The sequence below is a fragment of the Saccopteryx bilineata genome, chromosome 9, assembly GCF_036850765.1.
Source record: "Saccopteryx bilineata isolate mSacBil1 chromosome 9, mSacBil1_pri_phased_curated, whole genome shotgun sequence".
Taxonomy (NCBI): domain Eukaryota; kingdom Metazoa; phylum Chordata; class Mammalia; order Chiroptera; family Emballonuridae; genus Saccopteryx; species Saccopteryx bilineata.
The window spans coordinates 60,761,245-60,787,475 of NC_089498.1; the positions used below are offsets into that span (position 1 = coordinate 60,761,245).

Here is a 26,231-nt window from a genome sequence, read left to right on the forward strand (position 1 = left end):
CTCCCAGAACTACATAAAAAATACAACTAAACTTCATCACAACCATCATTGAGAACTGCCTAACGTCTAGTTGAACAGAGTCCTATAAATAAGATACAGAAACAGCCATGTGAAGAATGGTATGAGGAGCAGAGACAAGGAACTAACTGGTCCCACACCAACATGTGGAGGTTAAAAATTGGGAGAAATTATGTTGGCTGCAGAGGTTCCCCTGAGGAACAAGATGTCCCAACTGCACACCTGGCCCCTCAGCCCAGAGTTCCGGTGCCAGAAAGAGAAGCCCCCGCAACACCTGGCTGTGAAAACCAGAGAGGACTTTGGCCGGATGAGACAAGGGCTGCTGGAGTCCCGGGAGTTTCTCTTAGAGGGCTAACCCCGAGATTTACTTGCTAATGGACTCACTCGCTCTGAGCTCCAGCACTGGGACAACAGCTAGAAAGGAGCCAGAGAATATAGGGAGAAACTGAATTGTCTGGCTTCAGATCAGTTGCTAGAGGTGCAGCTTTCTCCCAGATAGAAGTACTGGCAGAAGCCACTGTTCTTTTGCTGAGCCCTCCAAGTGCAGGCGCCATGTCTGAGTCTCTTGGCTAACCTCCTCCACCCCGATGATTCCCTAAGACCATACCCCACCCAACTTTGGGCTCACTCAAGCTGCTTCCTCTGCCTTTCCCATACAAATGGCCTGTCTCAGCTTGTGCTATGGACTAGCTTAAAACCTCACAAAGGTTCACAAACCCCAAACAAGCAGCATCTGGCCTCTGTGTGCCACATATCTCTTGCTAAGCAGCCCCAAACCCAGCCCTACTGGCAGCTGTCCTCAATTTGCAGCTTAGCTTTTCCCAGGCACCAAGCCCAGTACAAGTAGCAACCATCTGCAGATCACTTTGTAGCTCATTACCAAGTGGCCCCAGGCAGGGCACAGGCAGTGGATAACCTTGATCTGCACCTCCCAAGAGGCCCCACAACCAACATACCCAGTGGCCAGCTTCAGAGCACACCAGAGAACCACCCAACCATCTCCACAAATGATACACAAAGGGCAAACACAGCGGGCACCTGAGCCCTGCTAAAGAGAATCCTGCTTCATAGAGTCAGCCCCTGTCCAGCTCCTCCACTGTGGTCACAGCCACTCATCACACCCAATTAACCTGAGGGTCAATTCCTCTAATCGACATGCCAACAGCAGTCAAAGCTCAACTACAATAGGAGGGCACCCAGAAATCACGAAAGGACATTCCTGGAGCACCTGGCTCGGGTGACCAGGAAGACTGAACCACTGGGCCCCACAAGACACAAACCACACAAGGCCACTCTAACAAGACTGGCAGACATAGTAACACTATGTAATACATAGAAACACAGGAAGGCAGCCAAAATGAGAAGACAATGAAATATGTCTTAAATGAAAGAATGATCTTCAGAAAAAGAACTAAACAAAATGAAGGCAAGCAAAAAACCAGATGCAGAATTCAAAACACTGGTAATGTTCAATGATCTCAGTGAGAACATTAACAAAGAGATAGGAAACATAAAAGTGAAGATAAGAAACAAAAAAGAACCAGTCAGAAATAAAGATTACAGTAACTGTAGTGAAGAATACATTAGAGGGAATCTACAATAGAATAGTTGAAGCAGAGCATCAAATCAGTGATTTGGACAATAGGTAGCAGAAAACACCCAAACAGAACAACAAAAATAAAAAAAAAAGAATAGTTTAAGGGGCCTCTGGGACAACATTAAGCATACCAACATTCATATCATGGAGGTGTCAGAAAAAGAAGAGAGAGAGCAAGGAATTGAAAACCTATTTAAAAAAAGAATGAATGGGAAAATTTTCCTAACCTGATGAAAGAAATAAACATACAAATCCAGGAACCCCAGAGAGTCTCAAACAAGATGATCTCAAAGAGGCCCATACCAAGTTACCTCATAACTAAAAGGCCAAAGGTTAAAGACAAAACAAAAAAAAATTTTAAAGCTGCAAAAGAAAAGCAGTTATTTATCTACAAACAGAGCTCCCATAAGGCTATCAGTTAATTTCTCAACAGAAACTTTACAGATCAGAAGAGATTGGCACAAAATATTAGGTGATGAAAAGCAAGGAAATACAACCGAGATTACTCTACCCAGCAAGGCTGTCATTTACAATTGAAGGACATAGAAATAGCTTCCCACATAAGAAAAAGGTAATGGAGTTCATCACCACCAAACCGGCATTATGAGAAATGTTAAAGGGTCTTCTTTTAGAAGAAGAAAAATAATAAAATATGAATAATAAAATGGCAATAACCACATACCTATCAATACTTACTTTAAATGTAAATGGATTAAATGCTCCAATCAAAAGACATAGGGTGGCTGAATGGAAAACAAGACCCTTAGATATGCTGTTTAAAAGAGACCCACTTCAGGTAAAAATATATACACAAACTAAAAGTAAAAAGATATTTTATGCAAATGGAACCAACAAATGAAAGCTGGGGTAGCAATACTCAAATCAGACAAAATAGACTTTAATACAAAGGCTGTAACAAGACAAAGAAGAAACCAGCAATTCAACTTCTGGGGATTCAACTGAAGAGACCCAAAACACTAATTCAAAAAGACATATACATTCCTGTGTTCACTGAAGCATTGTTTATAAACCTACATATCCGCTGATAGATAAATGATAAAGAAGAGATAAATATATAATGGAATATTAGTCATGAAAAAGAATGGGAATCTTGCCATCTGCAACAACACGGATGGACCTAAAGGTATTATGCTGAGTGAAATAAGTCAAACAGAGAAAGACAGATGCCATATAATTTCATTTACAAGTGGAAACTAATAAACAATATCAGTGAACAAACAAAATAGAAACAAACTCATAAATAAACAGAACGTAGTGATGGTTGCCAGATGGGAGGGATGTTCCGGGAATGGGTGAAAAGGGGTAGTGAATAAGAAGTAAAAATTGGTAGTTACATAATAGTCATGAGGATATAAAGTATAGTATACAGAACATACTCAATAGTATTGTAATACACGTAACTATGTATGATGTCACATGGCTACTATATTTATTAGGCTGATATCTTTGTACGTCATATAAATGTATATTCACTATGTTGTACACCTAAAGCTATATAATATTATATGTCAACTGTAATTGAAAATCATCTAAAAAATGTCTATTCAATGAACCTCTCCACAAAAGTTATTATACTACTTTTTTCCATAAATCTCATTTAAGTCTGCCAATTTTAAGTCACACCAGCTAATTTCAACCATTTCTATTTTTACTGTCACTCTTTTTTGCATTTTCCTCTTCATCTCTACCTCTCATTTTTTTCTAACATATAACAAATATACATTCTATGCATATATATGTGTGTATATGTTTTTATATTTTGTTTTTCAATTAAATTATGCTGATTTTTAAATTAGAAGAGCCAAAAATTAAATCATAGTTTAAAAATATTAAAGATTTTTTATTTCATAGTAATTCATGTGAATGGATAGCATCATTAGAGATACAGAATTAGAATCATATGGTTTAAAGGAAGGGTACAACAAACTTAAAACTACTATGCACTATAGGATAGTGCTTTATGCAAATCAGACTACACCACCTCATTTACTCATTTTTCTCAATCCTTACCAATAAACTGTAAAACAACTAGATCAATTAAACTAATTAGAGAGTTATAAGGTGAAAATATAATTGAAATAAAACACTGTAATATTAAAAAATACTCAGAATATATAAAGCAAGCACTTGTAAGGAACTAGACTAGCACGTGGATAAAATCATGCAAATAAAATTTTGGTTCATTTTCAGGAGAGAGCAATAAAACACCTGAAATTGTGTACATATTTTTAAAAATGTCTATAAATTTTAAAAACTTTTAAAAAATTGATTTGAGAAAAAGAAAGAGAGAGAAATATCGATTTGTTGTTTTACTTATTTATGCATTAATTGGTTGATTCTTTTATGTGTCCTGACTGGGGATCAAACCCTCAACCTTGGCATATCGAACAATGCTCTAACCAACTACCGTATTTCCCCATGTATAAGATGCATCTTAATTTTAGGGCCCTAAATTTGAAAAAATGTATTACATAAAGTTATTGAATTCAAGTTTATTTATCATAAAATTCATACAACTCATCACCATCAAAACTCCCATCCATTAGCTTGTCCTCATCTGTGTCTGATGACAAATCACTTACTTCAGCTATAAGCGCAAAAACAAGCACAAAAAAGTGGGAAATGCAAGTAAAAACACCTACAATCACTGTATAAGACGCACCCAGTTTTTAGATCCCAAATTTTTTTGAAAACTGTGTGTCTTATACAGGGGAAATACGGTAAGTTACTCAACCATGGTGTCTATGAACTATTTTTAAATATGCTGTCATTTTATACATATTTGGTGTGTGTGTAACTGAACTATCTCAAGAGTCCCTGCATTTATAATACAAGACTTTCTCCCTGCAGTATTATTTTTATGTAAACAAAACATTTTAGTAACTGCTTTCTAATATGGCAGTGTTAAAAAATGCTGAGGTTGGAGCTCCAGAATTCAGACTATATGTGTGGGGGAGGGGAATTAACTCATTCTGATTTGCCCGGGACTTCCCCTGTTTGATCACTAGAGGTCTCACATCCAGGAGAAGCCCTTACTCCTGAGCAAACTGGGGCAGTTTGTCACTGTGGTATGGGGACCTGTCTCTTGGTCCTTTGGGCAAATCCTTGTTCTGTATATTCTGAAACAAGTATTTCAACAACCTCTTTGACTATCTGAGCCAATATGGCTTATATTCCTGTTCAAAGGTTAGGGTAGGCAATTGCAAATAGTAATGCAGAAATATCTACTACTAGAAATGAAATTGTGAGAATGTATCTTAAGACGCTGAAAAAGATAAATAAGGTAAGAGTATCTAAATGTAGCTAAAGGTAGGTACTGTTATGATTCTATACTAAAACATCTGCATAGAAAGTTATAAAATCCAAGTCATTGGCTAGTTTTTTTTATTGATGTGGCTCTAAACTTTATATATTTAGCCTGAGTACCCTGAACATGGCATTGACTGGTTAAGTGTACAGGATTTGAATCCCAGCTCTATTACTAATTGGCTTTGTGACTTTGGGAATTTGAGAGTTTATTTAAATTCTATAATTCTTAGTTTCCTTATCATTAAAAACAATCTCACAAGATAACTATAAGGATTAAGAGATAAAGCAATGTAGAAGATTTAGTATCTGTACTTGGAATATAATAAATGTACTGAAAAATAGCTATTCTATTGGTATTTTTTTTCACCTTTATCTGAGTATTATGGCATTATATGGATATAGCCTGAGACTAATTAGAAAATCATAGTTCTTTATTATAATTGAACATCCATGAGAGACAAAAGACTGTCTTTAAAGATATAACAATTAAAAACCAAAAAAGCTTATAAGACTCTAATTGCTGAAGTAAATATAAGAGAAATAACCTTTACTTCATTTGCTAGAACTAGATTAGGAGAATTGGATTTTCTATGAATGTAGTTTTTCCTCTCCCCAAGCTTAATGGCCTACCTATGCAGATGTTACCAAGAAAATGAAGGAAAAGAAAAAATTTCCCCCAAATCAAGATCAGAATATTGAGAAAACAGTAACTGAGTAGCTAAATAACAATGTTATGAAGGAACAGAATGCAAGAAATTGATTTTGAGTTTGCTTTTTAGAAAAGCAAAGAGAAATATTACTGGGAAGAAGCTTGAGCAATTCATTTAGGGCATATTTCCTGTGTCCCCTTTTCTCATCCCATTCCCAGTCTCCCACCATACTCTCCTTTTTTTGATTTAGGAAAGTTATTGAGAAAATAGGAGCCTCAATCACGGTTTGGCAGCATGGTTTATAGTAAGGTGACCACTTTTTTACAATGAAAAGGAGGATAAAAATAAATTGAAAACAATATTGTAAATAAAAGAAACATTTTATTCATTGCAACAATAATATACTAAAATATGATAAATGCATAATAAAGCATTTGTAATATTTTATATTATAGTTATGCTTATATGCCTATTAATTTTTAATAATAATTGTAAAAAAAAAGTACTCATTTAGATACAAATACATCACACCACACGCAATGGATCAACTCTGCATCGATCAAATACGGACATTTACGGATTAGTCTTCCAATATCAAAAAGGAGGACATGTAGAAGGATACTTTTCGAGGGAGGACGGAACTTACAAAAGAAGGACTGTCCTTCCTAAAGGAGGACGATTGGTCACCTTATTTATAGTCATTTTAAAAAACTGGCAAGCTGCCATTTATTTTAGCTACAAAAATCGAACAGATAACGTATGTTCAAGATGCTATTTTTTAAATATTGATTAGCAGAACAGAATTATGCCAATTAACACACTTCAGTGTTCTTTCGGTTTTTTGTACCATAATTTAACAAAATATAAGTTTATTTTTCTATATTCTTTAATCTGTTCAAAAATACATTTGATTTCATAGAGCTTGTTTAGTAGGAAAAAACTGCTGCTATGGTCTTGAACTAACAAGTCAAAAAATTGAAGGAAAAGAAAACAAACATATATTAAAAAACTTTTGTGTGCTTTGCTATATACAGTATCTCATGACTAGTCACAATATCTCTGAGCTTATATTAGTCTCATTAAAAAAAAAAGAATAGAGGCCCTGGCCTGTTGGCTCAGCGGTAGAGCGTCGGCCTGGCGTGCGGGGGACCCGGGTTCGATTCCTGGCCAGGGCACATAGGAGAAGCACCCATTTGCTTCTCCACCCCCGCCACCCCCTCCTTCCTCTCTGTCTCTCCCTTCCCCTCCTGCAGCGAGGCTCCATTGGAGCAAAGATGGCCCGGGCGCTGGGGATGGCTCCTTGGCCTCTGCCCCAGGCACTAGAGTGGCTCTGGTCTCGGCAGAGCGACGCCCCGGAGGGGCAGAGCATCGCCCCCTGGTGGGCAGAGCGTCGCCCCTGGTGGGCATGCCGGGTGGATCCCGGTCGGGCACATGCGGGAGTCTGTCTGACTGTCTCTCCCCGTTTCCAGCTTCAGAAAAATACAAAAAAAAAAAAAAAAAAAGGAATAGAAACCAGAGAGATTAAATAATTTTCCACTTTACAAAACTAATAATGGTTATGCTAGTGAATATTTATTGCATTATCTCATCAATCCACAAAGCTTGTAGGTTGGATGCTATTATTACAATGGTACCTTGAGATACGAATTTAATTCATTTTGTAACCGAGCTCATAAGTCAGTCAACTCGTGTACCAAACTACCGATACTGGACCCATGCGCCAACGCACCAACTAGCGGCAGCTTCTCGAATCACAACTCATATCTCGGAATTTCGCTGGGATCTCGAACAAAAATACAGACCGAGTCGCAGCTTGTATCTTTAAAAATTCATATGTTGGTCTGTTCATATCTCAAGGTACCACTGTATGCTCAGTTTTAAAACTGGGAAAGCAAGAAAGCTAGTTGTCTGGAGTCACACAGCTGACAAGTTCTAATAAGGTTAATCCCTACTGTCTGACCCCAGAGCCCACCTATTAGTGCTTGCTCCTTCCCTATGCCATTCTGTCTAACTTAAGAGCCCATTTAATTCATTCCCAACAAATGAAAATGCTTAGAACACTGTGGGTGAAGCGCAGAGCACATTCCTAGCAGCTGCGGCTGATGCAATGCTGTGAGAATACTCCAGCTCCCAGAACCCTCCTGGGCATACCCAGGAAGGAAGCTCGCAGGCTATAAGGAAGTGACTCAGCACCAACCATGCTGCTCCCTGATCTTTTCAGCCATTGGCTATGAAGGACACACTGTAACATCCTATTGGCTGAACCCATGTATATAAGCTAGATTACTTCCTGAATAAAGCGGATCTGTGTCACTGAACTTGGTCCCTGGAGTCGGGTCTTTGCGTCTCTGTCATCCTCACCCCTGGCAGGACTTGTCCACAAGAACACAATGCTAAACGGAGCTGGTGCTCAATGAATGTTATCATTAGATTGAATCTTTCTTTTTTCTTTTTCTACAGAACTCATAATATGGAAAGGAGAATGAGTTATACTCTGTGTAATAATTTCCTGTCACTTCCTTTTCAATGGGATATTCTACTTCAAATAATGAAAGAATGGAAGTGTCATTATTCATTATTATCCCATTTATTTATCCCCAAAACATTCTATGAGCTCTATATTATGAGCCTGCTGATGGAATAAAACCACAAGGAAGACAACCATGGAATTAGTGTTAACAATATGCGAACAAATAGTAGCTCACAGGCCCTAAGAATTACTAGAGTGAGTGATATTTTTTAAGTTAATTTAAATGTAACTCAAATCTTTTCTTTCTTTTATGTTTATCTATATTTTGCTTGGCTTCATGTAGTCCCCACAAGACCTATATGGCTAGGTTGCTAAGCCAGCCTTCACAGATAAGGGGACAGTTACTTGTAGAAATCAAGGTCCTTGCTCAAGTTCACAGAACTTACATCTCCTGACATGAAGCCCATTAGTCTCTCCATGAGCTGACAACTTCCTTCTGGTTACATGAATTCATACCATGTTGCCAAATCAGAGTCATGTACATTCACCAGACCTGAGACTGTTTCTGACCCCAAATCCACTCATTAAAGGGGAAGCTGGGATTCCAGGAGGAAGAACACTACAACAAACACTATGACAAGTAGATAATTAGATCTTGAAACCTTACCCAAAAAGAACCAAAGCAGTATTTAGGTAATCACACAAAGGGGTAAAGGGAATATGTTTTAAGCATTGTTGGAGATTGGGTACAAGCTGATATTGTTAACTAGGAAACGAGAGCACTAATAGGGTCTCCCCTCATAGTGGGGTCATATAGTGGGAAGGCAGGTAATATATGGGATCATGGCCCAGGTCTGGCTCACAGTGGGACTGCTGAGTCCATGGACCCATCGAGAACTCATTTCCCCAGTTGCTGATATTTATTTGGAGCACACATACATTTTAGTATACTTCCATACATGTTGTTCCTTGGCCAGTGCAGTAAGAGTTACCATAGTGGGTAAAGCCAAGTAGAAGCTCTGTAAACCCACCATCACCAACAGCAGCAGCCAAAAGAGAAAATCAAGACCAATATCTAATTAAGTGAAGGCCATGTGTTCACAGGGGAGGGAGAACAGGATTAGCTATTGAAATCTTCCAATAACATGAGCCAAATCAAAATCAATTTCACAAATTGGTAAAACGCTCTCCATTGCTACAGAAATTTTGAAATTTAATTATAGGAGTGAGTTAATTTTGTCTTTTTCTTTCTCTATATCCTTAGATATTCTTCTGACACAATCAAATGTATATAAATCTTAATGTCAACTCATTTTTTCTTTTTAAAAATTCAATTTTATTTATAGGTAATGCAAATGTGATGCTATCACTCACTTTCAATTAGTTATTAGGTCAGTGAGAACTTAGGATATATACTCACAAAGGCTTTATCTAGAAATGATGACTAGGAATAAAACCCTGTGAAATTTTAAATGGTTAGTCCAGAGTTTGAGGAAAATACTCAAATCAAATCAACGGCATCATGAGTCAACTTTCCATGTAAAAAGAACAATCTAAAGAAATTCTGTCCTAAAGAAATGATTTGTTCTTTTTTGTCTTATGTTCTGAGAGGAATAATCCCATTCATACATAACACAGATATCTACATTTTCATTATTTTAGACAAGAGTACAAAATGATTATTCAGTATATTTGTAGCTTCAGGTTCAAAATGGTTTTAAGCTTTATAAGGAAAATAAAATATCTAATATATACTGTTTTCTCAAAGAACTAACAAGTGTTCTGCTTGTTTAGATTAATATCTACGTAGTATTAGGGTCCATAATTAAAGTTAAAATAAATTTTGAGTGCTAAAAGAACTAAAAATAATTATAAAAATGTACAAGAGTCAAGATGTGTGTTACACTGAGTGGCTCTACCACAGGTGCCCTCGCCATGTTGCTTTCATTAGTCTTTCACTTTGTGAGCTTCACCTTCCCTCTGGGTAAAATAGTTCTTGGGAAGTTTAAATGTGATCAGTTAAAGCACTTAGTGCAGACCCTGGTACACAGTATGTACTCAGTGAATACTGGCTGCTGTTTTTCCTATTATGTATTACTGAGGAAATAGTCTCAAGTAAAAGAGGGGAGTAGTGGTTTTCAACAAAATAGGTTCTTCCAGACACCAAGAAAAAACATTGAAAGCTGGTGTCTTTTCAAATTCCCTACCAGCAGCTCCTACAAACATTGAGTCTGGTGACATTTAACATTGGACACAATTAGTAGAATACAACACAAAAGCACCCCCCGCCAAAAAAAAAACTTCTCCAGTCCCAAATCCTGTACTTGTCCTCTGCTGTATCCAAATCATCATTAATCATCCCCACTATTCAGTTTTCTTTAATTATGTCTTTTTTTTTTAAGTGAGAGGAAGGGAGATAGAAAAGCAGACTTCTGCATGCACCCTGACCAGGATCCACCTGGCAATCCCCATCTGGGGCCAATGCTTGAATCAACCAAGCTATCCTCAGTGCTGTTCACTGGGCCAATGCTCTACCCACTGAACCAACCTACCAGGGCCAATCATGCCTTATTTTTTTTTAAAGAAAATTTTAAACTCTGTGCTTTACAATCTACTATTTACTTCTGCTGTGACTTTGTGATTGGGGTCCTGGCAACAGATGGTATGAACAAGAAAAATTCAACAGAGCCCTTTTTAACCGACTCACATGAAAGGGATAACTTCCTAAGTCAGGGAAAAGCTACAGATGTCAGTCACATGAAAGTCTTAGACGCCCCCTCCCTTTCTTCCTTTGTGTGCTTTAGAGACAAGTGCTGAAATGAAAAATCTTCCTCAAAAGAGAACAATGTGCATTGTTAGAACACATTCATCCTTTCAAATATTTTGATTCGCTGGTGGACGTTTTACTAAAGCAACCATTTTTGGTGAGGTGGCCATTGAAAGTAAATTACTACTGAACATTTTTACTTTTTATATGAACTAAATAATAAAGCTGACACTGGTAAAATTATGATCAATTCCTGAAGCTTAGAAAAGTCAGAGTGATCAGGTTTCTTACCTACAACAATGCCATAGGAAAAAAACAGAAAGTAGATATTAGGAGCAAAACCACTCAACATTAGGCCTCCAGCCACCAGGAAGCCACTGAAGATCGTCACGGGTCTTGCTCCAAAAGATGAGACACAGAGGCTGCAGATAGGACCTAAAAATAAATAAATAAAACCTTCATTTATTTCACAATTATTTTACACACCCCAATATAAGTTTAAAATGATTCTCACATAAAATAACAGCACTAAAATAATAATGAACATCTATGTATTTACTATGTATTAGAAGTGCTGGATGCTATTTGAGGATTTCACATAAAATACTTCATTTCATTTTAATGTTACTGCAGCCATGGAAGACAGATATTTGTTTTTGAATAGGAAATTAAAGTTTCAGGATGCTAAAGTCACACAGTTAAGAAATAGGGGCTCTGGAATCAGACTCTCTTCAAATTTGAGCTTTACTACTTGCTGGCTCTTTGATTTTGGGCATTATTTGATCTCTTTGTGCCTCAGTTTTTTCATCTAAAAAAGTGTATCACTAATATCAGCCCCTTCATAATGTTACTGGAAGGACAGATAAGAGCACAGCTATAAAGCTGGTCACAGGGCCTGGCCCAAGTAAGTGTCCAATCAGTTCTCATTCTTCAGTGATGTGAGTGGCGGCCGCAGTTGCCACCAAAAGTGTAATAGAGAGTAAAAGCCCAGTTAGGCTGACTCCAGAGGCCACGGTTGTAACCCTCATATTCTGAGGATTTCTGTCTCCTGCATGTGCCAGGCCCCTTTCCTATTCAGATCTCCTTCCCAGCATAAGGCCAGTCATATAATTGGTGCTGAAAACAGATGTGTTAATTGATTGGATACAAACAATAGCGATCCTATAGAAGGAAGAGGTGAGGGTGAGGTAGTTTTTCTCTTCCTAGATGTTAATCCTAATCCGGAGGGACCCGAAACATTGAAGACACAAACAAAGTCCGTCGATTATACACCAAAGCTTTATTGTCTAGCTTGGCCAAGCGGCAACTCCAAAAGAAATCTGAAGGAGAGCACGCTGGCCCTTTGTTCTACTTAGTTTTTATAGTTTTGTAAGTGGGAAGTACAGAAGCAAAAATTGTAATTAGGAGCCCCTTACCACTATTGGTTATAATCACATGTCCTTTAACATGATAGGACCATGTTCAATTTGCAAGCCATACATCCTTTTGGAGAAAACAAAATTTACAAGCCAACACAATGGTAGAAAGATGTTTCTTTACATATTAAAAGGCATTCCTATATTATCTAGTGTTTATCTGCCATCTCTCTGTCCAGAGTCACATGTGTTAACCACACACATTTACATAGGAGAGGTAGTTTCTGTGGGGACAAATGCCCACAAATGGCTCATTGCTATAAGAAAAGGTTTATTTTGGCTTTTCTCTCCCTGTACCTGGCTAGCCATTCACCCCTTTCCCCACAGGTGTGGTGGAATGTCTGGGGATCCATGTTTTCCTCCCCTTTGCATTTACAATACAATGCCAAGGGCCATCCTGACTATGCCAATCACACAGTACAGAGACTACTCCCACAATTTCTCTGCACACCTTAACCCAAATTAATAAAATGTTCTCCAAGCCTCTTAAAATATTAATATTAATTCTGTAGTTTTTGGTACCATACAACATCTGCGGGTGAAGTGGCTCAGTGGCTCCTCACTAGAGAATATTCTGTCATGTGGGGCCAGCTGGAAAAGCACCCTACCTGTTCAAGTATGGGTCTGTCTGTACCACTGACCTACATTTTATGTATAACCTGGAATCTGGGAAAGGAAGCTCACTGTTGACTCACAAACAAAATTGACCATTACCTGGACCTGTTCTATGCATAAGTGAGCAACTTCCCATGTCATAGCATTTAAATGCTAGTGACATTCTGTTCCACTTGCACTGTACCTGCAAAACACAACTACAGAGCTTAGCATATTAGAAGTAAAAGGATTTTAAGGGTTATTCAGTCCAATAGTCTCATTTACATGGAAGGAAACTGAAACTCAGAGACGACGTCCAAGCCCACGGTAGAAGAAAGAGCTCAGGATTTGGAAGCAAAGAAAAGTAGATCTTAATTGAGTTGACAACAACCTTCCAACAAGAAGGTAAAGAATTATTATCTCTAATTTTTAAAATGGCTAATGACAGACAATGTTAGTAATGTAAATGTTAGTAAGGATGTAGAACAAGCAGAACTTTTATAAACTGCTGACATGATCTCCTAAAGCTGAACACAGTATACTGTGTAATCCAGAAGGTACACCTCTATGTATATATCAAATAGAAACCAATAGATACACCCAATAGAAACACCAACATCAAAAGTTATATACATAAATGCTTATAGCAGAACTATAATAGCCAGAGCCCAGAAACCCAGATGTTCATCAGCAGTAGAATGTGTAAGTAAATTCTGGGATATTCATACAATGGAATATGAAAAATGGAGTATGGCAATGAAAAAGAAGGACTTACAACCACACACAGCAATATAGACACAAAAAGTACACATTGTGTGATTCCAATTACAAAATTGGAATTACCCCCCAAAAGACGGACTAATCTACAATTAGAAGTCAGAATAGTGGTTATCTTTGGTAGGGGTTATGGAGTTATAACCAGAAGGGAGGACAGCTCAACTTTCAGGGCACTGCTAGAGTTCTGTTCTTGATGTAAATGTGCTCATTTCATGGATGTATTTGGTTTGTGAAAATTTTATTGAGCTATGCTCTTATGATAGATACACTTTTCTATGTCTATCTTTTACTTCAATTAAAAAAAATGTTTTAAGAAAGTTCAAATGAAGAAGTGATGTAATCTACCCATAGTCTCATTGTTAGTAAGTGATACAACCAGAATCCAATAACCCCAAGCCCAGCATTCTTGCCAATTACAGTAGTCGCCCTTATCCATGGTTTCCCTTTCCACAGTTTCAGTCATTAGAACATTAAATGGAAAATTCCAGAAATAAAAATGTCATAAGTTTTACAGTAACATACTGAAATCTCTTGCCATCCTACTTTGTCCCACCCAGGAGCTGAAGTACCTTTTGTCCAGCATGTTCATGCTGCATATGCTATTGGTCAATTAGTTATTTAATCATCCTTTTGGTTTGCAGACTGTCTCAGTATGGCAATACCTGAACACTAACCCTTGTTTCTTAATAATGGCCCAAAGTCATTCACATAACTTTTATTACAGTATATTGTTACAATTGCTCTATTTTATTATTATTTTTTACTGTGCCTAATTTATAAATTAAACTTTATCATAGGTATGGATATATAGAAAAAAAAACATAGTATCATATATACAGGGTTCAATACTAACCGTGGTTTCAGGCAACCAGTGGGAGGGAGTATAGGAACACATTTATCACAGATAAAGGGAACCACTGTGTCAGAGAATGTCTGTAGTGCGCATTTAAGACCACTATGACTAAGATAACACATAGCTCTCAATGCCTGTGGCTTCCTCACATTCCTCCCTGGTCATGAACTGGTCCCTGCCCTCTGACGTCCTCTCTGGTGTAAGCCAGTACAGAAGAATATGTATTTATTGTATAAATACTGATAGAGGTATATGACAAGCACAAGGAAATATCCTGTGCCAGTGTTTTACAAGGAAAACCCATTTGAAATACCAAACTTTTCTAACAGTTGAGCTGTCTGTATACCCAATGCAAAATATGTAGATACTTCAAAGACGGAAATGACTTTAAGATTCAAATCTTATAAATGGTTGCCTGAACACCATAAAGGCACGACCTTATTCTGTTATTTACCAAACTGCATTGACACTGAAAGTCAATGTTTACAAATTTAGCACCACAATGCAATTGAAACACAGATTATTGCTGGCATACTTGAAAAGTTTCCATTTTCATCCTCAAAGTAGGACTTCAAATCTATGCTCCTTTAATGCATGTTATTAATAACATAAGGAAATCCAGAGATTGGGAAGCTGGGGTTGGGGATGTAAGAAAATAATCTTCATAGCATTTACAATCAACTCCAGTTTTATAAATATATAATTTATTATCAATTATGTAATAGATTCTTAAATCATTTCTGCCTAATATACAAATCTTGGGAGAAAAAAAAGCTTTAGCAAAAAATCAATTAAAATTCATTGACAGATGAAAACTGTTCTTTAAAAATTCTCTACTTTCACACTGCCCCTGTGCTTACTTAGAGAAAATCTGACATTTTTAAATGTTATTTTTATTTATATGTAGTTGGTAAGCAATCTTATATTGGTTATATTAGTTTATATTGGTTATATTAGTGTGTGTGTATACATATATATACATATATATGTGTGTGTGTATATATATATATAAGGTCTACCGGAAAGTTCTGTCCATTATTGGAATAAAACAAAATATAAATTTTTCTTACCATCAATAAACTTTATTAAATAATATAATTGCCATTATTATTAATGATTTCTTGCCAGCGTGAGGGCAATTTGTATATCCCATTTTTGAAAAATGTTTTATCTTTTGATGCAAAAAATTGAACCAGTGCTTGTTTGATATCTTCTTCATTATTGAATTTTTTGCCCTTCAAAAAATTTTGTGAGGACAAAAACAAGTGATAGTCGGAGGGTGCTAAGTCCGGGGGATATAGTGGATGCGAAAGACATGCTTCTGTAGCATTTCTTCCTTGTTGAAATTCGTAAAAATTACAGTGGCGTAAATGAACTTTATCAGTAGCCATGGGTACACTATCGCTTCACACACAAGACTAACGTGAATCAACTTTGTTTTAGTTAATTTGCTACGTCAGTATGTATACACTAAGTGATAAAAATAGAGAAGCACACATGCACCAAATAAATATGTGCTCACGTGTCAAAACTTGTTGTGATAGAAACGGACAGAACTTTCCAGTAGACCTTGTGTGTGTGTGTGTGTGTGTACTGCTCACAAAAATTAGAGGGTCAGGGAAAGCGCAAATACTCCAGTACTTTCAGTCTTTTGTGTAGTGCATTTTCACCAATGAAATAAAAGTTGGTTTTGCATCTCATTTGCATAATTAAACAACTTTCTTTGACTTGTCATTTGCTTTTCTGATGTTCTTGTTTAATAAAAAAAATCAAATGCTTCTTTTTTTTTTGCTTGATAGTCATTTTGAAATATCCCGTAATTATTGTGAGCAGTATATATATGTATATATCTCTCACATATTCTTTATCCATTCATCTATCAGTGGACACCTGGATTTCTTCCATATCTTGGCTATTGTAAATAACACTACAATGAACATTGGGGTGCATAGATCTTTTCAAATTACTGTTTTCAATTTTTTTGGATAAATATCCTAAAGTGGAATTTCTGGGTTATATGACATATCTATTTTTAGTTTTTGAGGAATCACCATACTGTTTTTCACACTGATTGCACCAGTTTGTAGTCCTACCAACGTGCACAAGGGTTCTCCATCCTTGTCAATACTTGTTATTTGTTGACTATTTGATAGTAGCCATTCTGACTAGTATGAGGTGGTATCTCATTGTGGTTTTAACTGGCATGTTCCTGATGATTAATGATATTGAGCAACTTTTCATATGTCTGTTGGCCATATGTATATGTTCTTCAGAGAAATGACTTTTCATGTCTTCTGCCCAATTATTTTATTTTTTATTTTTTCTGAAGTGAGAAGCAGAAAGGCAGAGAGACAGACTCCCATATGTGCCCGACCAGCATCCACCCAGCAAGCCCACCAGGAGGTGATGCTCTGCCCATCTGGGGCATTGCTTTGTTGCAACTGCAGCCATTCCAGCACGTGAGGCAGAGACCATGGAGCTATCCTCAGCTCCCAGGTCAACTTTGCTCCAATGGAGCCTTGGCTGTGAGGGAAGAGGAAGAGAGAGATAGAGAGGAAGGAGAGGGGGGAAGGTTGGAGAAACAGATGGGCACTTCTCCTGTGTGCTCTGGCCGGGAATCAAACCCAGGACTTCCACATGCTGGGCCAATGCTCTCCCACTGAGCCAGCCGGCCAGGGCTTCTTCTACCCATTTTTTGATGAGATTGTTTATTTTTTTGTTACTGAGTTGTATGAGTTTCTTATAAATTTTGGCTATCAATCCCTTATCAGATATATATAATTTGTGAATATATTATCCCAGCCAGTAAGGTTGCCTTTTGTTTTGTTGAAGGTTTCCTTCACTGTGTATAAGATTTTTAGTTTGATGTAGTTCCATTTGTTTATTTTTTTCTTTTGCTTCCCTTGATGAAAGAGACATGTCCAAAAAGATTTCGGTTTCATCCTGATTGATATTAAATAGTTTACTTCCTATTTTATGTAGGAGTTTTACAGTTTCAAACCATACATTTAATACTTTAACACATTCTGAGTTTATTTTTGTATATGATGTAAAAGAGTGGTCCAGTTTTTTTTGTTGGTGTTTTGTTTTTGTTTTTTTGTTATTATTTTTGCGCGTACCTGTCAAGGTTTCCCAACACCATTTGTTGAAGAGACTGTCATTTCTCAAGTGTATATTTTTACCTCCTCTGTTACAGATTAGTTAACCATATATATAAGGATTTATTTCTGGGCTCACTATTCTGTTCCATTGATCTATATATCTGTTTTTGTGCCAGTATTATACTATTTTGATTATTGTGACTTTGTAGTATAGTTTGAGATCAGAGTGCATGATACCTCCAACTTTGTTCTTTTTCAAGATTGCTTTAGCTATTTAGAGTCTTTTTATGGTTCCCTATAAACTTTAGGGTTATTTGTTGTAGTTCTGAGATGAATAACATTGGTGGTTTGATAGGAATTGCATCGGATCTGTAAATTGCTTTGAGTAGTATGGTCATTTTAACATTAATCCTTCCTATCTGTGAGCATGATATGATCTTCCATTTATCTGTGGCCTCTTCAATTTCTTCAATGTCTTATAGTTTTCAGAGTAGAGGTCTTCCCCCTCATTGGCTAAGCTTGTTTATAGGCATTTTATTCTTTTTGATGCAATTGTAAATGGGATATTTTTTCATTTGTTCTGATTGTTTATTATTAGTGTACAGGATAACCTGACATCCTTTGTCTAATCCAGGACTTACATCAGAAGACAAACACATAACAAGCCTAATTCCATGAGCAGTAAGACCAAAACAAAGGTCCAGATCATGTGTTTTCAGATTTCAAGAAAGGAAGATCACAATGAGCCAAGGTACTGAGCCTTTGAACTGGGCCATGAAGTATGGTTATGTCAACAAAAGGGGAGAAAATACATCCTCATGGAGGGAACAAAACTCTAATGTGGTTTTCCAATTTGTAATTACTATTAGATAACTTTGGAGAATAAATTATTTCCTTCAGGAAATAAATTGACTTCCATGCCTGACTCTTTCAAACACTGGTGCCAGAGTCCCAAATGTGGTAGGATGGCCAGGACTGCTGCACTGAACCCATAACTAGACTGATAGTATAGTGAGAAATAAAATTCTCACAGAACAAGGGCCCTGACCGGTTGGCTCAGCAGTAGAGCGTCGGCCTGGCGTGCGGGGGACCCGGGTTCGATTCCCGGCCAGGGCACATAGGAGACGCGCCCATTTGCTTCTCCACCCCCACCCCCTCCTTCCTCTCTGTCTCTCTCTTCCCCTCCCACAGCCAAGGCTCCATTGGAGCAAAGATGGCCCGGGCGCTGGGGATGGCTCCTTGGCCTCTGCCCCAGGCGCTAGAGTGGCTCTGGTTGCGGCAGAGCGACGCCCCGGAGGGGCAGAGCATCGCCCCCTGGTGGGCAGAGCGTTGCCCCTGGTGGGCGTGCCAGGTGGATCCCAGTCGGGTGCATGCGGGAGTCTGTCTGTCTGTCTCTCCCCATTTCCAGCTTCAGAAAAATACAAAAAGAAAAAAAAAAAAAGAAAAAAAAAGAGAAAAAAAAATTCTCACAGAACAAGGAATTCCTAGTATAGTAGACTAGGCCCATGAGGTTCCTAATCCTCCTCCACCTATTATTCAGGAAGTCCAAAAAAAGGGCAAGTTCTTCATTTCTTATCCTGCTGAGACCAGCAATGTTTATTTTTTAATTTATTTTTGACAGAGAGAGAGTCAGAGAGAGGGACAGGTGCAGATAGGAACAGACAGACAGGAAGGGAGAGAGATGAGAAGCATCAATTTTTTGTTGTAGCACCTTAGATGTTCATTGATTGCTTTCTCATATGTGCCTTGACTGGGGCTACAGCAGAATAAGTGACCTCTTGCTCAAGCCAGCAACCTTTGGGCTTGAAGCCAGTGACCATGGGGTCATGTCTATGATCCCATGCTCATGCCAGCAACCCCATGCTCAAGCCAACAACCCCACGCGCAAGCTGGGAGCCCACACTCAAGCCAGAAGAACCCATGCTCACACCAGCGACTTTGGGGTTTCAAATCTGGGTCTTCTGGACACCAGGAATGTTAAATTCATCTCCCTGAGGAAGAGAAAAGTACTAAGGATCTGCACCCACTCAAATCTTTAATTCTTGTTTAGTATTGACTGCTTTGCTTGTTGGTTGGCTTAACAATACTATACAGAGATGGAGAAAAGCTTAACTTAAACCTGTCATTGTTCTCACAAATTCTGGAACTGCCTAGCAAACTGTGGACTGGCCACTGTAAACAAAATCCTTGTAGAAGGCAGAATCTCAGTCCTGCTTAAAAGAGGTAACAGTGATCGGGCATAAAATCTATAGATATGATCACACCCACCTCTGCCAATAATCATGACTCATTCAGCAAGTCCACTGGCCATATTGACTCACTAGATTAATCTAGGGATAGATTTATTGACTCATTAGTAATATGAGGTCCTATAGAGAAACAAAAGATCTTCCTGCTATTTCAGCATCTCTGTTGTCTGAAAAATGGTCCCACCCTTCTTGATCAAGTTCAGTTACCTTTCATTCCTTCTGCATCATTCAGGTTTCAGCCAAGAAACAGAACCAAAAGAAGACATACATATATGAAGAGATTTATGGCAAGGAACTGGCTTATGAAATTGTGGGATCTGGCAAGGTAAATATAGCATCCACAGTGCAGAGTCAGAAAGGGCAGGTCAGAACTTTTTGGCACAGGCTGAAGCTCCAGTCCAAGGGCAGAGTTTCTTCTTCTTTAAAAGCTCATGTCTTTTCTTAAGGCCTTCCAACAGATTGAATCAGCTCCACCCAGATTATCTAGAATAACTGTCCCTTCTTAAAGTCAACTGATTATGGAGTTTGAGTACCCCTAAAAAATACCATCACAGCAACACCTACTTTGGTATTTGACTAACTGGAGAATGTAGCCTAGCCAAGTTGACACTGACCATCACACTTCCCAATAATAACAATCTCTCCTCCAGATAAATTTACTCTACCAGAATGCAGCTGCTGCAGTGCAGGCCTTTGCAGACAAGGACTCTGAATGGCCTGCCCTCTCCATGACAGTCCACCTTACACAGCCCACCCTCTTATGTGGTCCACTTATCTTTATACAACTCCAAAGATTATCCTGTGCTTGTCATTCGCCTTGGTATTTGGGATTCTCAAATTATCAGTAACTTTTTTTTCTGTTTCTTTCCTGAGATGACAAATTCCTTAAAAGCACAACTGATGTCCTCTATTTTGGCATCATTACCAAAGAGGAGAGGAGACTCACTGCTCACAGAAATTAGGGAATCGGGGAACGTGCAGATACTCCACTACTTTCAGCCTTTTGTGTAGTGCATTTTCACCAATGAAATAAAAGTTGGTTTTGTGTCTCATTTGCATAATCAAATAACTTTCTTTGACTTGTTGTTTGCTTTTCTGATGTTCTTGTTTAATTAAAAAAATCAAATGCCTCTTTTTTTATCACTTCATAATCATTTTGAAATATCCCCTAATTTTTGTGAGCAGTATAATAATGGTAGGCTTATTCTCAGTATATAACCCAGAGAGGTAGGCTCCTTAATACTCAGCTTTCCACCTTCCCAGGTCATCAGCACAAACAAATAATTCAGGCCAGAGGAAGAAGTATTTTCTCCATAATTATTGGTTTCAAAGAGAAAGGATTAAGATTATGAAGAATGTAAAGAATTGCATGTCTTTTTGTAGTTCTAATATGCCACCTTGAGCTACTATCCAAATCTAGGTTTGTCAGAAACAAGTGATGGCCTTTAAATTCTACATGCTTAGACATAATCTTGACAAAGTTCCAACTCTCCCTCCTGCCCATCCCCTTTCTTCGTCTTTCATCCCGAGGAGATCTCTTTTTTTTGTAGATTCCTTGAAACTACATAGGAAAGTAATTTTATTTGTGGATTGTACTGGTTCTCTAATAACCAATACTTGTTGAGCATTTACCATATGCCAAGCACCATCTCAACTGTTCTATACAACAACCATAGAAGGTAGGTGCTGTTATGATCTCCAATTTAAAGACAAAGAAACCAGACTTAACAGGTTAGAAAAATGGTAACTCAGGTACCACTTCCTCTAAGAGAACGGGCTTCAGATTGGGTAGGTCACTAAACCTTGAGGACAATCATGTCCGTCTTGGTACATTGCCTTTAGGATCAACTAAGATCAAGTAGGTGAAAGCGGTTGGATTGAGACAGGTGCGCAAAGTGGCACTTAGCAACCTTAAGGGACAAGTACCTGAAAAATAGGAATGATAATTTGCTTGACCATTGTATTTACTCTGCCAGGCCTTGCTTAATTATAAAGTTCCAGCAGTCATGTCACAGAACTAGTCAAAGATGACACCTACCATGCCTTCTCTGGACAAAACTGAGGAAAGAAAATAACTCATTTTTCTCAGATATGATATGGCCTGCCTGGATCAGACTCATTGGGGCAACTAGTGGAAAGAAGATTCCTGGGCCCATGTCCTACAAAAAATTGGCTTTTTAGACAAGCTCAAGTAATGTACACATATACCTGAATTTAAGAGCAAATGTATATATTTTACATATACATGTAAATCCCATATTTTTATCTAAAATATATATGCATACATATGTATAAATTATCTTATTCAAAAAGATGAAAAGAGCCCTGGCCAGTTGGCTCAGTGGTAGAGCATCGGCCTGGCGTGCAGGGGACCTGGGTTCGATTCCCGGCCAGGGCACATAGGAGAGGCGCCCATTTGCTTCTCCACCCCCCCTCCTTCCTCTCTGTCTCTCTCTTCCCCTCCCGCAGCCAAGGCTCCATTGGAGCAAAAGATGGCCCAGGCGCTGGGGATGGCTCCTTGGCCTCTGCCCCAGGTGCTAGAGTGGCTCTGGTCGCGGCGGAGCGATGCCCCAGAGGGGCAGAGCATCGCCCCATGGTGGGCAGAGCGTCGCCCCTGGTGGGCGTGCTGGGTGGATCCCGGTCAGGCGCATGTGGGAGTCTGTCTGACTGTCTCTCCCCATTTCCAGCTTCTAAGAATTAAAAAAGAAAAAAAAAAAGATGCAAAGATGCCCATTTATGTGTGTTTTTCACTAAAGCCCCACCAGAACCAGAACCATTGGACACTATTTTTCATGACTTACATGGCATAAGCAGTGTCACAGCCATGCAGAAACATACAAGAGTTCCCTTTATAAATAAGTAAATCATACATGAAGAAATTGTCAAGAAGCACAAATTAAAATCTAAATAGAGAGGGCTTAAACCAGTCATTCCCAGTTGAAAATCACTTCTGGGGCTTTTTAAAAATTCACATATCTGGGTCTCATTGAACATTGACTCACTTAGAATGCCTAAGGTTCAAATCCGACAATTATATGCTAAGCTTTTGTACAGATTATTCTAATTAATCCCCCTGATTAAGAAACACTCACAAGCACTTGAGTCACCAACATGAGATATACTTTCCCTATTTCCAAGGTAGTGATCTGTTTGTTTCTCTGAAGAACAAAGTTATCAACACAGTCAAGGATTAATGTGGTTCACACACTTGTAGACACCTCTTCCTAATACTCCATTACCATAGTTTTTAGGATTTGGCCTTTAAATTATGCTATGAAGCGCCGAGGGAAGCCAACATCACATATGTTGGGTGGACACCAACCAAGTGTCCACACACACATCCATGAGTGGTAACTTTTCAGCCATCATTTCCCTCCCACCATTTCCTTATTCGTGAACCCTTTGGTGTTCTCAATCTAGGCTCATCTTCAAAAATTTTGATTAGTTGGTTCAAGCACTTCCTCATCTAGCCGATGACAGGAAAGCTATGTGACTTGCACAAAGTCCCTCAGCTAAACAGTGGTTGAGCCAGGACTGGAATTAGTCTCTGGTTTAAGACCAGCACTTCTCCCCCCATTCTTGTTATCTGCTCTAAACTTCAGTGGGATACTCTATATCTCCACCTCAAGCAAGGCTGACTTAATGGGCTTGCAACCAATGCAGCTGCACAGGGCTTAGCTCTTAGTAGGGCCACACACTTGATTTACTCTTCTGCTGTTACTGTCTTGAATTCTTTTTTTTTTAAACAAGGGGCTCTGCATTTTCATTTTGCACTGAGGACTGCAAATTATGCCGCTGATATTGCCTACAAGTAAAGGGTAATGCTCCCGGCCCTTGAGACAGAGTGAACTGAGAGAAAGTATGAGTGGCAGTTCAGTTTTCAGAGTCTCAGACTCAGCTCTGACCACCAAGGCAATTATATTTCTGTTTAACTTATTATTTGCTAATAGAAAAGGTGACTAATTGAAGAACATTTAAAAATCCTCTCCCCTTTACATTAGATCATTTTCTCAAAATCAATACTTTGACCCCCTTTTATTAACATATCAGTTATAATCCACTTGTACTTTGCAGGTTTACAAACCACATTTTGAAAAATTCAGATGAGATTGTGTGCATTCAGGGTGGTCACAACCCTTTCAAACAAATGTTGGCCAAACTTTTACTGTTTCCTTGAGTTCATTACAATAGTGTCATTTCCATTTGTTTGGTCATGTTTAGTTATCTCATCTAACACAGCCAGATGATACAGCATTGTTTTTCAAGTCTTGTTTCGGTTTTAGTTTTCAGTTGGATGTATTTTTTTACTTTATTTTTAATTATAGATGACATGCAATATTATATTAGTTTCAGGTGTACAACATAGTGATTCCATATTTACATAACTTACAAAGTGATCATCACAATAAATCTAGTAACCATCTTATCACTCACTCTATATAGTCATTAGGATTAAGTCTTGGTTTTAATTTAACTTCAATTGGAAGCAACTGTTTTATTTTGTTTTAAGAAGAGCTCTCTAGGATTCAGGAAAGACAAAAATTTAAAAAATGAGTGGCTAATGTATTTGGTTTTCCTGAAACTACTTTAGAGCTGAAAAATACCTTAGAAATTTCCACATTCAATATCCTTATATTTCTCATAGGAACAGAGCTTATGATTTGTTTAACAAACCATGACAAGTTTAGAGCACACAGGAAGAAACTCTGGGCTAATAAGCCAACCTAGATCACCATTTTAGCACACCTATAAGTAAGTCATGCCAACAAACTTAAGAGTGACCATCGCTAAACATCACTGCAGAGTTTAAACTATTATTTGAGAAATTGAAGTGTCATATGACTTTAAGTTTTAAAAGGAAAATAAAAACCTTTTTGTTGTTCTCTGTAAAGATGATAGGAATCACTATCACATAAGACAGAAACATTTATCAAGAATATTACTTTTGGAGACATCACATGAAGGTCACACAAAATATATTACATATATCTTATACATAACACTATATTAAAATCCTTAATAGCATGATCATTGTGAGATGGGACTACTCTTTGCCATCTAAACTTTTTCTTAGAAAGGTGACACACATGTAGTTGTGTGATTTGACCACAATGTATCTAAATTGGAGAGGCATAATTATGAATCACATAAAAATTTCTTATAGGACTGCTGCATATCATTTGGTCCTTTGGTCTCCAGCATTCATTGGACATACTTGAGTCACTGCCTTGATTTCCCTGTATTATTTTACTCATGGAAGTGTGTTTCTCCCTAGACTGTGAGTCTCTTAAGGTCAGAAAGGATGCGTTTACTATTCATCTTGTCATATTCAGCATCTAGCACACTGCCTATCACATAGTAGAAAATAAGTGAATAGAGAAATTAGTGAACAAATATCTCATGGGATTTCTGTGTTTTCACACAAATTCATTACAGTGAAAGAATGGTTCTATAACCTCAATAAAGGTAAGAAAATATGTGTTATACTTGAAAAACAAATAGCCTATACTATGGCTTGCTTGGTGTTCATGATACAGCAAATGATTAATAAGTGAGGAGGAACATAAATTTACCCACTTACTTGCAAGCAAGCCAACTCCACTTGCCAGGGATCCAACCCAGGCTGTTTTTCCTTTTCCTTCACCAAAGGCATCCAGCCATTCGATGTACAAGACTCCAACTGCTACCGGGGATCCATAACACAGAAACTGAGTAAAGAAGGAAACAAGGACAATCACCCAGCCCCATCCGCCATCTGGTGACGTTTTCTTTTCCATTGTAAAGTGAGAGCAAGGAGGTGTTTCTCTGGAGGTCTTAAACAAAAACAAACAGACGAGAAGAGCATATTTAGAGTGTACTGGGACACAATATTTTGGATTTAAAAATTTCTTCTAAATTAGAACATAAAAGATGTTTTCAAAAAATATGTATGGAAAAGCATAAAATATCAATGGCATTTCAAGTTAACTTTAAATTTTTGAATTTATGATTTAAATAAGCAATACATTCATGTGGCTCAGAAATTTGTTTTTAATTATAAAAAGGCACAGAGCGAAAAGTCCCTTTTCCAATCTTACCCCCATCCACCACATCCTCAGCCTTACCCAGCCACCGAAATCACTGATTTTGGTTTCCTGTTACACTTTGGGTTCCCCAGGAAGCAGACTCTTAGCAACAAGAAGATTTATTGGAAGTATTCTCTTCCTATGAAAGGGAAAAGACAGCAGAAGAAGGTAAACAGACATGCGGCATGGAGGGAGGAAATTTCTAAAACTGGGATGACCCTTTCGAGTTGTCCCACTTGGGAGCCGGGCCATGCTGATCGCTCCCTGGATCAAGACCATCCAGGAGAGGGGCACACATGACTCTAGGTGAGGTGGCTTTCCTCAGTAGAGGCAAGCCGTCCCCAT

General features: G+C 38.1%; 1 protein-coding gene across 3 annotated transcripts in view; it reads right to left on the minus strand.

The window, feature by feature from the left end:
* SLC16A9 (solute carrier family 16 member 9) overlaps positions 1 to 26,231 on the minus strand; it is a 73,282-nt gene that overhangs the window by 14,119 nt on the left and 32,932 nt on the right. For 2 of the 3 annotated variants that reach the window (XM_066243217.1, XM_066243218.1), the window contains exons 2-4: positions 25,926 to 26,025; positions 25,403 to 25,634; positions 11,124 to 11,267 (exon numbers count right to left, since the gene is read on the minus strand). In XM_066243217.1, the coding sequence (XP_066099314.1) occupies positions 11,124 to 11,267; positions 25,403 to 25,598 (340 nt within the window). In that variant the 5' untranslated portion in view covers positions 25,599 to 25,634; positions 25,926 to 26,025. The remainder of the gene's footprint in view (positions 1 to 11,123; positions 11,268 to 25,402; positions 25,635 to 25,925; positions 26,026 to 26,231) is intronic. The other variant, XM_066243219.1, reaches the window with a different exon arrangement.